Here is a 15,933-nt window from a genome sequence, read left to right as displayed (position 1 = left end):
CCCTGGGCCCTGCAGGGCCCCCAAAAGCACAAGGCCCAGATCAGCTGGACAAGACGTCCAATGGATAGAATGGCTCTGATTGCTGGGCCAGCTCTGACCACCTAGTCCTGGCACAGCTGCCTCTTTTCTTTCCCTTCTCTCCTCCACCCCGGCTCCTCTCCCCCCACCTCCCATCAACAGCTCTGGCAGTAGGGTCTGGCAGTGCTGCTATGGCAGTGAAATTAAAGCTGCTGGGGAGTGGGGGGGCCAGAATGCCACACTGGCCCACTTTCACCTCTGGTCTAATCTTTTAATCCTGTTAGCCTCTTTGCTTCAGAGACAATGTGGCAGTGAGTTCCAGTGGTCAATTACATACACAATTTATTTCCTCATCAATTTCACATGTTACTTTATAGTTTTATGCAGTAGTGCCTACAGTCCAGGAGGCCAGGGGGCTAGTCACTGCGCCAATATACAGGTAAGATCTTTGGGGCTGGAACTATCTTCCCTGTTTTTGTATTGGGAGAATGGGTGCTGCCATTTACCCTGGTGTAACTTTTACTTTTGTATCTTGGGTGTTTTAAACTATTATATCCCCCTTTGTTCATCTCCTTTCTAACCTGCACCAAGTATCTCTTAAAATAGAAGCTTCCACAAAAGTGTATCACTTTCACTGCTTATACACAGACCCCTCTGTTTCTTAGTTAGCCCACCTCAGAAGAGGTGCACTGCATTCAGTTCTGATCAAAGAGAAGGTGTGCCTTGATTTATATTATGGCAATATGTTTTCAGTATTATTTCCCCTCCCACTCTTTATTCCTCCTCACAATATTTCCTTTTTGGACTGCTACTGCCCACTGATCTGTGCCAAGTGTCTGCCCTGTTTTGGTGCTGACTCCGGTGCTGGGGAAGAGACAGGCGAGGAGGAGAGCTCTATTAGCTCTTTTTCAGTGTTAAAAGTCTCAGGGGTGGACGGTCTGACTACATAAAGGGCCCTCTCCTGTATTGGACTTCTAGGCCGTGTCAAGCTCAACCAGTGCCTAGAGGGCTGGGAGTGTCCAGATGTCTTAAAGTCTTCTTGGTGGCATCTCCCATGCCCCTGCTTCCCAGGAGATCTTCCTCTGTGGTGGTCTCTCTTTTGCGGCACCAGACACTGTAAACGGTGCCTAGACGATGCCAACTTTTGCAGTGCCGAGTGCCACAGATGATTCACGCACCAATGCCAGTGCACTCCTGATTGCCGGTGCCCATTCCGACGCCAGTTATAGCATGGACTCCATAAGGAGCAGCTTGAGATGGGAATCGCGTTCTCTTTTAATGTGGGGCTTAAAACCTCTGCAGATCCTGCAGAAGTCTGTGAGGTGGCTCTCCCCCAGACACTTTAAACAAGAGTCATGGGGGTCCTCCCAAAGCATGGGTATTGCACAAGTCGCACAAGGCTTGAATCCCTGCAGACCTTGCATTCCCCTCACCTAGAGGGGAGAGTTAGCAATAAGAACTATGAGAAAATGACCTAACTAATTACTAACTATTTACACTTCAAATCATTAACTACAAAGAACACGCTGGGTACAATGTCGAGAGACGAAATGTTTAGCTATCATCACCTAAATCGAATGGGCATGAGTAACACATCTTAAAGAACAACAGTTACAGGTAAGTAACTGTTTTATACCCTGCCACTAAAGGCTTCTGTTTAAAAAAAAAAAACTCCCCAAAGTCACAGATACCTTGACCTGGCATGGTACGCTGCCATCACCCAAATGCTAGAACCCCTTGAGAGCCCAGGAAGATGCACTTTGGATTTTCTTCATGTGGGATAACCCCAAGATCTTATCCCTTTCTCAAGAGAGAGCTTGAAAACAAACTGTAATTTCTTAATAGCTGACCTTTAGTCATATGCACATAGAACCTCCTGCCTTCTAGGACACAGGAATCTGATCATAGTCTTTAAAAGGTGAATTTACTAACAAAACAAAGATATATTTGGCAAAGCATACTTGGTTGCTAAGTATTACAGAGCAAGTGAAAAAATAGATTAAAGCACAAAGAATTGCTTCTCTGGGATTCAGTTTAGAAGTTACAGTATACAGGGGGATATGTAGATGCTACCCAAAAAAATTCAACCAATCCCTCCCCCGCAAAAAACCCTCTTATTATATCTAACTATACAGTCCCTGTTCTACTCATATCTGCTGTTTCAAGGTTTGTCTTTCCTTAAGCATGGCTATCACTGGAAAATCAACCTGATTCAATTCATCTCTCCCAGCTCTTGCTCTAACCTCACACAAAAAATGAAAGCAGGCAAAACCTGTTTCATTTCAAATCTTTCATTCTCTTACCATTGGCTCTTCTGGCTCCCTGCCAATACTTCCTAAATATCCAGTGTCTTGGATTTAAACCTTTCCAGGCAATTCAGTGAAGTGGCAAAAATGTTTGAAAAAAGGTAGTAACCTTCTCATCCATCACACAGAGAGAAGTTACTTAGCTTTCAGCAATGGTGGTTCTTCAGCATGGATTGTCCTCATGGATACTACAATCTTTTTTTTTTTTTTTTTCCTGCTACTGAGGATGAAAGAAGTGTAACACTCCTGTACTGGCAAAGGAACAAGGGGTATTGGCCCTTCTTCGTCCTTCTAAGGCGCAGGAATTACCCCCAATGGATGCTGCTGGCCAAAGGAACCTGATCTTGTATGTGCATTGAGAGTAGCATTCATATGGACAAACCCTCTCAAATAACTGCAGTTACAATAAGGTAAGTGTCCTTTTTGACTGACTGTCAAACTAGAGCACAAAATCCTGTCCAGTTGTTTAGATGAGAGAAGCCTAGCATTTTCAATGAAAAATCAATTTAAATCTTCACAATACGTGGCGTTGACTTGGTAGAAGATGCTAATTTAAGCCTTATCTGGAATTTACCAAGGTTCAATGTAATTTTGAGAAGCAGACCAAAGTCCAATACCTTTCCCTAACTTCTTAAGACCCCTGCTGAGCCAGTATTATCTGGAGGTTCATCAGTATATACAACCTCGTCCATTCCGCATCAAGCTGAAACAGCTGTGAGGCTAGCAAATTGTATTTGGTGATGAAGACCATTCATTCTATAGTGAATATATACTATTGACCTATAGCAATCCAGAATCCTTACAGATTTGCAAAGCCAAAGTAGTCTGTAGCAAACACACAGAACAAGGTAACCTATTGCTAGCTTTCATCAAAACTATAGATGCAAATTCCAAGCAAGTATACAACATATATACTTTCTCCTTCATTTGTCAAGCTTCCTTCAGCCTTACTACAACCTAAAATTCCTCCTTGATTTTCAGTACCTTCTAAACCCAAATATAACAGCTGACAGAAGCTGTGGTTTTGGTGTTAGAGCTGCCTAAAGCTGCCTCTCTTTGCACTAAGGGTTCATGTGCAAAGGCTTGTATTTTTATCAGCATTTGGGAATGGGGGACACACTTTCTGTGTCTATTGGTGAATGTAGCTTTAGCAGTGGTAATGATGAAAGTGGAATCCATTCTTCTGAAGCTACAATCTGCCAGTTTAAAAAGATATTTTAGCCCTGTTTTAACAGCGAACCTGAAACTTCTCGCCTGTGAAAATTGCAGAAAAGTGGAAGGTGAGAAGAGAGAAAATAAGTGTCCATCTTGGTACTCAGGTCACCTAAACAGTTTGAACCAGCAACAGCTGAATACCTAGCAGAGCAGAGCCAAGAGGCAGAACATCCAGTGGCAATCTCGAGTGATGCCTGACCCAGAACGTCTAGATATACAATACCTAGGAGTCCACTCCAGCACCCGGAAGGCATTAGAAAGATTTCAATGGGCAATGGATCAATCCTGGGTTATCACAGCCCAGAACTCTGATTCTGGTTTTTGATTTGTGTCTTCTTTCTGCTTCTGTGGTTCTGGTGTGATTTCCAGTAAGCCTTGGAGGAGATGGGTAGCAGGAAGAGCATTCAGAGTCTCAAGAATATCTAGGACAAGGAATCTATATCAAGAGATAATCTGTGCTGCAGTGAGTAGGAAGGAGCTTTTTCCTCTGTGAAGCCTGACTAATTTGCCTAACTGTAGGAGAGGGGAGTAAAGTAATTCTGCCTTCTTGAATATATTGGATAGTGTTTAATGTCTGAGGCAGTCTGGCAAATGCTATATTCCTGTAATAAATGGTGATTGAGTTTGACATTTTCAACTTGCCTTTAATTAGAATCCCACCACCAATGCCTGAAAGTAGTTTGTGACATACCCAGGAAAGTACCATTCCATGCTGGGGGGAGGACAGATTCAGGCAAGTATCTTGTGATGAAAATACACAAATGTACACAATGCTGGATAAATGGATGAAAGGTGCAAGATCCTTTGTGGAAATAGTCACTTGGGATCTTCTACTGACTCCTTTTCCTCCTTAACACTTTTTCTTCTTGCTTTTTTCAAATGAAGGGCAGGGTTTGTCCACCACCCCTCCAAAGTAGGCAGTTTACCTTGGACCAGAGAGCTTCAAAGTAGTTGGGCATACAATCAGTTGCACAGGTTGATATTTGCAAACTTGCCTTTTAACCTGTGGATTCAAAGTCTGGGAGAGAACTTGTCATCAACATGAAAACAATTATTGCAGCCTATTCCCAAAATCGTAGTGGTAAGAGAATTGCAAAGTGAATTTGAAGTTATTTATAATGCTCTAAACTTACCAGTTTCTGATCAGTTGATTAATGATTGTTATACATTTGTTTTAGACTGCTTAATAAAAAGGGAAAAGTTGCTCGTAAATATTGTGTAACATCAGCAGAGCAAAAGTCCCCCCAAAATCTTCAGGAATAAGTTATCTGAAATTGGCATTGCAAATGAGCATCAGGTAGTTCCCCAAAACGGGGGGCTTCTAAGGGTGGAAAATTCTCCCTCTTGACTGTGCTAATTCAGACATAGTCCAAATCAAAAGAAAGCATCTAGCAGCTCTTACTCAGGAAAGATTCCTGCTGATTTTAACAGGGGTGAAAACTAAGTCTATCTGAGTAGTGTGATGGATTTGCCTATAATGAACTAAAGGGCCGAATTGTGGTGTATGAGATTTCTGGGAGCTGGTGTGGTACACTGGGGAATCTGTCTGGCATGTATAGGGGATTAGTGATGGATTTGATAGAACTTGGTAAACCACACTGGGGAAGAAAATAAATGCACTCCAACTCAATGAGAGCTTTATAGACTTTATAGAAATTATAGTCATTTAATTTCCACTCCCAGTCCATGATCTGGATTTGCCTCTGAAAGGAATGAAGCTGAGTTTTGACCCAAATTGAGATTTGTTGTCTTTTTATGACCTCTTATTCCTGACTTTCCTCTGATCCAGCACAACAATTTATGCTAGGGCCCCTTTGTTCTAGCCATGTAGATAGATACCTCTGTTAGGAGTTCTCAGAATTAGCACATCTGCCAAAGTTATTTTTGCAGCCATGGGAAGGCCAACAGTGGCTCTGTGCAATCCTTCTGAGTGCCCTGTGAGCCAGCAGCCTTGTGGGAGTTAATCGTTCACCAAGGTTAGTGCGAGGGAGGAGAAGTGAAGCAATGTGGTGTTGTTGAACTCCCTTTTTCAGAAATCAAGGCCGGGAGCAGTAATGAGCTCCCCCCGCACTCCCTTACCAGTCATTGCAGGACAGGACAGCGAGCTTTGCACAGCTAGACTCATTTGTCACTAGTTGGGACACTCCTGCCTGATGGGACTTGCCCCCACTTCCCATTTTCCTAGCTCAGGCTTCCCTAGATCACCTCACATCTTTAGGAAGGATGGTCTGCTGCCTTGGAAGCATCAGTGACACCCCAACCTTGGGCAGGATCTGGCCAGCTTTGAAAGTTGAATGTTTTGCCAAACTCCCTCACCATCAAGCTGAGTAGACCCAAGGAGACACGTCCCGAGACTCTAGAGGAGGCTCCATTGCCCTCAGGAGCTTGAAACAACCTAGATGTGCTTCCTTCACCCAGCAACATTTGTGTCAGCCCATCACACCCTCATCCCCATCCCAGCATATGAGCCCCACTGGGCCTTGCCGTCTCTCCCACCTGCTTGTTGCCCCTCTGATCACCTCTGCTCTGAGCTCCATGTTCACCTTCCTCACTTGTTAGCCTGGGCTACTTGGAGATGACCACTGAGGGATTAGTCCTGAGTGCGTTTGTGGGCGGAGGTGTGAGGATCTACAGGTGCACTTGTATTTTGTATTGGAAATAGGGTGAAAATATGTGTTGGTGGAATGGTTTGTGCATGTGGCAGAGGGATTGTATGTGTGTGTGCACGAGCATGCGTGGAAGGCTCCAGGTGTACAGGGACTGTGTGCACTTTTTGGGCTTGTGAGGTTTGTTTGTTTGTTTGTTTGTTTGTTTGTTTGTTTGTTTGTTGGGCGGGAGAGGCTGGAAGGTCTCAGCGGGTAAGTGCAGCATGACCAGCAGTAGGTCAGGAAGTGATCGATCACGAGTGCAAGCCAAAAGGTGTGTGTACTTTGCAGGGAGCCGTGCCAGCGTTCAGGTTGCCCTGCGCACTCTGCTCACCGTGCCCTGGCCTTCGCAGTGGGAGTTCCGAACATGCATCCAGCTCCTTTCAGTCCTGCAGTGGGTCCTCACCTTCCTGCTGATGGGTGAGTAGACCAGCTGGCAGGAGGGGCACTATGATCTCCGTGTCTCCCACCACTCAGATTCTGCTGTGAGATCCTGAGATTCTGCAGCGGGGTTTGTGTGATTGGGTACTGTCTGTCCCTAGCACCATGGTTTGTAACTTCACAAAAATTCAGAACATCAGAAAATCTAACACTAAGGCCCAAGGGAATGGAGCCAGAACAGCAGCCTTTCTAAGGGGAGTGAGGGTGCAAGAGAGCTTTGCGGGTCAGCAGGGGAAGGATTTTCAGACGAGATCTCAGAAGAATACCCCTTGACACTTTTTGTAGGAGCAGAAGTCTGTGTGAACCTGAAGCAGCCTCCCTTTCCCCTCACAGCAATGCAGCATGGTGTGCACTCTTGGGCTGTTTGCTCTCCTTGCCTGCTGGGGCTATGTTTAGGACTTGCGAAAGGACACATGCTTTGGTGTAAAGGCCCTTGTATAGGTGTGGGCTAGCTGTCCTCAGATTATCCTGGCACCAGTCCACCTTCTCAGCAGTTGAGACACGAAGGGTCTGTTTTTGTTTTTAAACGCTGACAACCCGAAACACTAGTCAACGTGGGTTCCCAGCGCCTGAAAACAAAGACCCACAATGTTTACCCTCTTCTCCTGTGCACCTGCCTCCTCCCCACTCTCCTGAAAAAGCTCAGACTGTGGATTTTGAGGTGGGGGGCAGAGACATTCTCTGTATGTATTTGTACAGAGTTTTCAGTACAAGGTCCTGATCCTCACTGGGGACGCTGAGCATTGCCAAAGTTGAATAGATCAGAATCCCAAACAAGATTCAGATCCTACAGCAGGTCTGCTCAACACGCAGCATATTTGTTTGCAGCCCGCAGGTGGGAGCCAAAACAAAAAAGTAGTCAACATAATGGTCTTTGTTGATGTGTGTTTTAGTAGTTAAATTCCTGGACTGTCATTGCTCATTAAAAGTGCTGTCATACGGGTGGAAATCAGGTAAATATTGCATTTTATTAATATCAGCAGAACTGACTTAAATGGGGCCTGTGTGTTGTGTAGTCTTGCCTTAATCGTTGTATTCATGCCTGTCAGTATGAAAGAAGCCATTTGCATGTACATGCAACCACACTTAAGTTGCAGCCCTCATGATGTGCTGTGAGTATCATTGTGGCCCCCGGAGCTTCCAAAGTTGCGTAGCCTTGTTCTACAGCTTATCTCCCCTACTTACAGGATGGGAGGCAACTTGACTCACAGACACACCCCCAGCTGCACTCTGTGACACCAGACCTCATGCTAGCTTAATTTTTTTTCCTGCAGCATTCTGTTTTGGGTCTACCACTTGCAAATCAGATTGAGTTAGTGCTTGTTACAGAGTAATTGATTCAAAAGTAATGGGAGGGTTAGTGTATGACTTCAGCTTTTCAGGAGAGTGTATATGTAGTTGAGACACTAAGGGTATGTCTACACTTGCACCCTAGTTCGAACTAGGGATGCAAATGCAGGCATTCGAAATAGTCAATGAAGCGGGGATTTAAATATCCCGCGCTTCATTAGCATGATCTCGCCACGCGCTAGTTTGAATATCAGCTGATTCAAACCAGGAAGTGCGCGCCGAGATGCATTAGTTCTAACCAAACCCCTTGGTTCGAACTAACGTTATTCCTAATCAGCTGTGATTCGAACTAGCACGCCGGCGAGATCATGCTAATGAAGCGCGGGATATTTAAATCCCCGCTTCATTGACTATTTCGAATGCCTGCATTTGCATCCCTAGTTCGAACTGTGGTGCAATTGTAGACATACCCTAAGAGACTTGAGACATTGCTGCCTAAAGTCCTAGGCTGTAACCTGATGGGGGCAGAAGCCATCATTTAGTTCTCTTTGTACAGTGCCTTGTACAGTGGTTCTTGATTGGGGCCCCAGGTGCTACTGCAATAGAAATGATACTGATACGCACAGGGATGAGTTCTACAAACACAGAATTAGCTTCTCACCATTAGACTCAGTGGTGGGGAAGCTGCATTTTGAGACCAGAGGTGGGTTAGCAAGTGGCACAGAGGAGTAAAGTGAGACTCAGGCTCAGCCCCAGCCTGTCTGGTTGCTGCAGTCTGTCTTTCATGCTCTTTCCTGGCTGTTCCATGTGCTGGAGGTGAGCTGTAACTTGAGTACACTATATGGGGGGGGGGGGGGTCTGAAGGGTTCTGGTTCAGCAGGCTTTCTCCTATTGGAAGCTGTTTGGCCAGACACAGCCTCCTTCTTTAGAAGCTTCTCCTGTTGCTGAGAGCTGATTTTCAGCTTTAGCAACGTGTCTCTCTCACACAGGCTGCACCTACACTAGGAAAACTGGAGCCCGTAATTCCCCATCAGAATGGCTCCAGCATAGGCCAGACTTTTGAGACTTTACTGCTATGGGGCTTAGCCAGGCCAGAGCAGCTGAAGATGACAGTAGTAAAATGACTTGAATCTTGTCTAAACCACAGCCTATTTCTCCAGGGAGCACCACAGTTAGTGAATTAGGGCCTCAAATTATCTTAGTGAGCAAAGCTGATCTGGCTATTCTGCCCTGGGAGATTCAGCGTGGAGGTTTCCAATTAATGAGTCTGGATCAGCTGATCTGTGTTGAAACACAGCCCAGTCAGCGCACACAGCAAGAAGGCCTTTTGGCCTAGGGCCAAGCGACAGCTATGTGGCTATCTAGGAATCAGATATTTTCTGGAGTTCGTAGGAAGATTTGCCCAATTCTGAACTGGCCCAAAGAGCCTGGGATTTAGTGTGGGTATTCATCCCATCCCACATTAGATCCAGGCCATTATGGTATGGTGCAGTGAAAACTCAATCTCTAGAGAACAGGAACTGCTGGGTCGGATGTATCTTTACACAGGGAGACGTGAACTAACCTCTGGCTTGTGGTTTCCTCAGGAATCGTCTTCCTGGTCCTCCTCATCTATTTGGTTTTCACCAGTTTCTGGCCAGTTTCTGCTCTCTACATTGCTTGGGTAATCTTTGACTGGGACGCACCGGAGCAAGGTATGGGAAGGTACAGCCTAATTTACTGTGTATATACATGATTAGCAGGGAGAGGAGAGACAGACTTCCTGGAGGATTCAGATGTCTGTCCAACCCCATGCATGTGCATCCTGAAAGTATTTTCACACTCAAACAAAAGGCATTTCCCAGAAACCAGGGAAATAGGTACAGAGAGAGAGAGTATAAACCATAAGGTTTACATCAGTAGGCGCAAAGATCTTCATGTGCTCTTCATCTTTTCCCCCCTCTCATCTTCCAAGATTTGTCTGCTTATTTAATAATCTTTAATGATTAGTCCTTCCACAACAACTGCCTGGTGACACAAGTGGTTAAAATGTGACCCTGACAGCTCCTGGAACTTTAATTTCTATTCTGTTCCTCTTATTGTAACAAGTTCATAACCACCAAGCAACTTTACAGAAGTAGTGGGGATAGTCCAGAAGCACAGACTCCTGTCAAATGAAATTAAGGAGACTCTCCTTTATCTGTTAGCAGTACTGGTCCTATGACATTGTTCTGAGCAGTTGTGAGCCCTTCTAATAGGGAGCAAATATGCACAGAGAAACATTACATCAACTGAGGCATAAGCAGCCAGAGCAAGTAAGATTCTTGAAAGAGCCAACGTCCCATTTTTCTCTTCATTTCTCTTGCCTTGTGACAAAGATGGACCTAGAGAGGCACCGGGGTTCCTCAAAAGAGTCAGTTTTTCCAGCAATCCCTGGCCTGGCTGAGATGTATGGTTACCACATGGTGTCTCCTTGGGGAATGCAGTCTGAAGCTGCAGCTGTTTGTGATGATCTGTTATTGGCCCTACCTGGATAGCGGCACGGCTTTATCTGCAAGATATCTGGGGGCTGGAGGTAGGGACAGAGAAAGGAACCAGTTTGTTGTGGGAACTTCTGTGAAGGAGCAGCTCTGTGGTATGACACTGGAGCAGCAACTCATAACATCCCAAGTAGACATTGGCCCTGTGAGAGAACAGGATAGAACTGATTTTCATGACAACCTCCAAGGTTTCAAAGCTGTTTTATTCCACCCTGGAATAAAACAACCTTTTGGACAACTGGGCTGAAACTGAATTGTGCCAGAATGTGTCTCTTCACACCAGAATGCACACGTCCATTCTAGTGATTAACGAGCTGACCTGTGGCATGGGAGATCCAGGTTCAAATTCTTGCTGCATGCCTGATTCAGAGCAGCGGTTTTCATCTACAATCATTCTGAGTCAGGCCAAATAGGGACTTGAACCTAGATTTCCCACATCCCAGGGCAGTGCACTGTCAGGTTACACAGTACAATCTCTCACATCCTTCCAACAAAAACTGCACATCACTGCGAACTATTACTGTAAAAGAGAAAAAATCATGTAGTCCCAATGTTCTGACTACCTCTGGTCTGCTGGGAGGCAAGGGCTAAAAAGAAGAGGAAGTGGCCAGATTCCCAGTGGGAGTGGACTCTGTCCTCCCAGTGTCAGTGTGTATGCTCCATGTTCTGGGTCTTGCCCCCCCACTTACTCCCTCTTGTGTGCTTTGCAGGTGGGAGGAGGTCCACGTGGGTGCGGAACTGGCCTGTCTGGAACCACTTCCGAGATTATTTCCCTGTTCAGGTAAGTTGTGCTGGGCAAATGCTATACTTACAGTATGTGCTATACTGTAGCATTTAGATTTGTTGGAAACCCCTAGACAAGCTCCTGTTTCTCTTGGGCATCTCTGTTGAGCCCCTTGCCTGACTAAATCTCTTGTGTCTCACTGAACATCCTGCCGCCCGGCTGCTGGCAGCTTCATGGGTGCCCAGTACATCCTCCTGCCCCCGAAACGACACACTCATTGTTCTGTAGATGCCAGGTCAGAGCATGGCGTTCCCATTAAAGCCAATAGACATTTGTTTTAAAAATTGATGGTGGAAATTCCACCGTGAAATATGGTCCCAAAAATGTATCTCCTTTAATGTGACCTGCTGCTACCCCCTAGTGGACATTTGAGACAGACACCTTCCTCTTCACAGGATCAGAAGAATCACGTCTGGGTTCAGATCATTCTGCCCAAATGGAATCTTGAAGGACCCCACAAAATCCAGCAATTCAACAGCTGTTCAGCACATGTGTTTACTTTGGGTGGGGGACTAAACCACAGCGCAGAGCTCAGCTCAGGAATGTGCTGATTTGCCCATCTGTTTGAGGAGGGGGGGATTGTGCACGTGGGGATTGCCATGTGGGCGTTTATCCAGCACTGCCCACTTGCCGTCATACCTAGAGACATGTGATGGAGCCACGCATTGGAATGAAGGGTCCAGATCCCCTTTCTTTCTTCCCACCCACCCCATTGACTGTGTATCTTTTCCCTCCAGCTGGTAAAGACTCACAGCCTCCTCCCCAGTCACAATTATATCATCGGTGCACACCCCCATGGGATCCTCTGTGTTGGGGCCTTCTGCAACTTCATCACCGAGTCTACTGGCTTTTCTGAGAAGTTCCCTGGCATAAGACCCTTCCTCGCAACGCTGGCTGGCAATTTCCGGCTGCCTGTCTTCAGGGAGTACCTGATGAGTGGAGGTGAGCATGCTCAGAGAATGTCCCTCACACAGCTCTAGAGAATCACCATGGAAGTGTTGCAGATGTGCCTAATACAAGAGACCCAGTAGGTCTCGACAATAGCCATCTCTCCTTTTCTTTGCATCACTGATCACTTGAGCCCTTTCCCTCTGCAGCGTTTGCCAAAGCCCCTTTCAGACCCTCTAGGTACCGAATCTAGTGCTGGTGACGACATTCTACTCTCAAGTGTGTTTTTTTCTGTGGATAAAGCAAATTTTAGTATTTGCCAAAATATTGGTTTGATACTGCTATCTGAGCCAGACAAAGTGCCGTCAGCATCTCACAGGGATTTTCCCATAATGCTCTGCTACTGCCCATATCACTACTCCAGCCTGCCCCTTCCTGCTCTGCCTCTGCCCCTCAGCCTGGGCTGAGTGATGGAGTTCTATGAGTTCCATGCCACAACCAGGCCCTAGAGAAGGAAAGACAGGGGAATGCCATAGAGCTCAGGTGTTTCAAGGGCTACATAGGGTTCCCCAGGTATTATTCCTTGTGCCATCCCCTGGGAAAGCTCAAAGATCTGAGCAACTGTCTTATTTCATGCAGCACAGACATGGAGAGTGTGCCCTGCTCTATATCCTCCCATCCCCCAGTGTCAGTCCCCAGGCTCAGTCCCTGAAAACGGTCCCACGATGGCATGCCCTGGGAAACTACTTTCTGCCTGGCAGAGCTGCTGCTCCCGGGGCTGGTGGCTAACACAGGCATTCAGGAGCCAGGAGCCAGTGTGTCTCCCATTTTAGGCTGTTGCATTCTCCAGAGCAAGAGACCCCACGGCTCCTCTGTGGACAAGAGAGGTTGCCCTTATTCCACACGTTGGACCCCTGGGCAGGGACATAGATCTACAGCATGGTGGCTCTAGGCTGAGGGAAGGAAAGAGAACAACTCCCTTGTGTCTTCTGAATGCCTGAGTGGAGGGCACCTAATCATCCCTCTCTCTTTGGAATGTTCTCCCCAAATCTGAGCAGGTTTCTAAGCTCCACAAACTCATTCAGAGACTGGGGTAAGGAGTCTGTCCCCCAAGTCAGATGGTGAGTCAATGGATTGTCAGTCAAGTGGGGCACGAGTAGTTTCCATTGTAGTGCTCCTCATGCCCTTTGGTTCTCTGCTCTTTAGGCCTGTGCCCCGTGACACGCCGGGCAATAGGGTACCTGCTGTCACAGAATGGCAGCGGGAATGCTGTGGCCATCGTGATTGGAGGTGCAGCTGAATCACTGGCTTGCAAGCCAGGAGTCACCACATTAATCCTCAAAAACCGCAAGGGCTTTGTTCGGATGGCACTGCAGCATGGGTGAGTATGGTCACTCAGATACTGTCCTGAGAGGCCTCCGACTCCCCTGGTAGCAACTGGTCAGGAGCAAAGCACCCCAGGATTCACCAAACCAGCCACTTGACGAGGGACAAGGCCTGGTATGTCTCTTAGGCAGCCCCTCCCTGGCCTGCCTTTCCTTAGGACCCAGAAAATAGGATAGTGAGTGTGTTTCAACTGACGCCCAAGGAAAATTGGTTCAATATGATCAGGCTTGTAGAGGGTCCCATGGTGCAGGGGTGCAATAGCGAGCATAGGTGCTGGCACTAGAGGTGCTGGGGTACAGCCACACTGCCTGGCATTCTGATATATACAGGATTGACATCTTGGTTCAGTGGTGCCCAGCCCCCTTCCCCCGCTGCCCCGCTATACAAATTCTCCTTCACTTATGGTAGCAAGTGCTTCCTTGGGAGTGTGGCACTGGCTGCAGACGGCACTCATGCTACAATGCTTTCTCCCCACAGGGCACACCTGGTTCCTGCCTTCTCCTTTGGTGAGAACGACCTCTTCCAGCAGGTGGTTTTTGAGGAGGGCAGCTGGATGCGGGGCATTCAAAAGAGGTTCCAGAAGCTGGTGGGCTTTGCTCCCTGCGTCTTCTACGGACGGGGTTTAACATCAATCCATTCCCGTGGCTTCCTGCCCTACCCCAAGCCTATCACCACTGTCAGTGAGTATCCCCTTACTCTTCTCACATGGCTTTGGCTGCTCTAAAAGCCCCCGCACTGGTAGGTAGAGGTGGTTGTCTAAGCTGACAGAGAGAGTTTCTCTTGCCACTGAGTTTGTGGCAGGTCTGGAAGCCAAAAACTCATCATGATGTGAGGGGTAAAATCCAGTAATGGGCAGAGTGGGCCCGGAGGTGGGGTTGTGAACCTGCAGTGGGTGGGCACTATCGCAAAGCACAGTGAGTTCTCCTCCCTCCCTCTCTGCCCCATGCCTATGGCCAGGTGCTGGTGCGGTGTCTGTGGTACTGCCTGTATGTAAAAGTGCACTAGGTAAGAAGTTTGGCATTACTTTTCCAAGACCCAGATCATTATGATAGGCAGGAAGTCCCACCCGGCTGTACCCATTGGTTTATTCCAGGCTCTTAGGATTCACTTTTCCACCCTCTTTCTGTCTCTGGCAGTAGGAGAACCTGTGACGGTGCCTAGGATCAAAGAGCCAAGCCATGAGATGGTGGATCTATACCATGAGATGTATATCCGCTCCCTGCTCAAACTCTTCAATGACCACAAAGCCAAGTATGGCCTGTCAGAGGCGGACGAGCTAAGGATCCTGTGACTGAGGCCAAAGAGAAGCCAGGAGACCTGGGGCAGCCAAACCTTAACTCTCAAAGGCTGCTTGCTCTTGGAGGTGGGAATGGCAGCTTACCTGGCAGGATGGGGGCTCTCAGGGACATATTGTTCAGCTGAACCCCAGCTACTGCTTGCCCTCTATTCTGGTGCCTTGCTTGTGTGTCCCCTCAGTGCTGTCCCGGCCATTCCTTCTGTTTGTTCCCTCCAGAAGATGAATGAAGGGCGGAGAGAGCTATTCCAGTATTTCCTGTGTGCTTTCTACTCGCTCCAATGGACAATGCAGTGAGTTGACTTGCTCAGCCCTTAAAGCCCCCTCAGGAAAGGGGGAGGGGGGCACAGGAAGGGCAGGTGCTGGGACTTGCAGGGGATGGGGAGTGTGCACGTTAGCAGATGCCTAGACATGGGGGAACGTGTGTGGGGACATTTCTCCTCGGCCCAGACCCTGACCTCCTGGAAGTAGATGAATGGAAGCTTTGTGCTACTGCTAATGGAACAGAGGAGTGTAAACCTGGAGGCTAAACTCTGCCCCAGGATCCACTTCTGAGTAGGAAGGAGGGAAAGTGAGATGGACACCATAGGGGGAAAAGCAGGATTACCATGTAGGGTATGTTGTGAGGGCCCAGGGCCCTGAGACTGAGGGTCTCAGAGGAGCTGGCTGCTGACTCAACTCATTGCCTAAGGAAAGCTGAGCAGCTTCAACTCCTTGTAACCCTGCCTGTCCCTGGTGCCCAGGTAGAATGGAGCCTGTCCTGGGAAAGTTTGTCCTTCCACCTCCATTTTGCTGTATAAATGTGTAGCTTGCAAGCAGGCACAGCAAGCTGTTTACCCCCGAGGGGACATGTGTGCTGGGCTGGAGAGCTTTCCCAGTGGCGCTTAGCAAAGGCAGCTTTGCCTTGGCCTTAGAATCAAGGGAGGGGGGCATGACTTCCCCCAGTGAGGAAGGATGGCCAGTCGGGAGTTCATGGGAAGCTTGGTGAGACTCTGGCCAGGACATAGCCAGGATACACAAGCTTCTCCATTTGCATCGCCCCGTCCCAACGCATCTTGTTCTTTGCCTGAGCTGTGCCTATCCCTGTGTTTTCCCCATGCCCCCATAAGTGCCCTCTACCACTTTGCTTGTGGGTCCCAGCCCCACA

At 47.6% G+C, this 15,933-nt stretch overlaps 1 protein-coding gene across 2 annotated transcripts; it reads left to right on the top strand.

Moving 5' to 3' along the window:
• Positions 1-4,480: 4,480 nt before the first annotated feature.
• Positions 4,481-14,808, top strand: LOC102449336 (diacylglycerol O-acyltransferase 2-like). 2 transcript variants are annotated; one of them, XM_075940800.1, is made up of 8 exons: positions 4,481-4,620; positions 6,476-6,604; positions 9,502-9,609; positions 11,145-11,215; positions 11,956-12,160; positions 13,313-13,487; positions 13,970-14,172; positions 14,632-14,808. In XM_075940800.1, the coding sequence occupies exons 1-8, from the start codon at positions 4,581-4,583 to the stop codon at positions 14,781-14,783; spliced, it is 1,083 nt and encodes a 360-aa protein (XP_075796915.1). In that variant the 5' UTR covers positions 4,481-4,580; the 3' UTR covers positions 14,784-14,808. The 2 variants fall into 2 exon arrangements, with proteins under 2 accessions (XP_075796915.1, XP_075796914.1); XM_075940799.1 differs by having other exon boundaries at positions 14,629-14,808.
• The last annotated feature ends 1,125 nt before the right edge of the window (positions 14,809-15,933 follow it).

Source organism: Pelodiscus sinensis, chromosome 13 (assembly GCF_049634645.1).
Source record: "Pelodiscus sinensis isolate JC-2024 chromosome 13, ASM4963464v1, whole genome shotgun sequence".
Classification (NCBI taxonomy): Eukaryota; Metazoa; Chordata; order Testudines; family Trionychidae; genus Pelodiscus; species Pelodiscus sinensis.
Note: the sequence above shows the minus strand (reverse complement) of the source record. Positions and strands in the feature narration are given on the sequence as shown.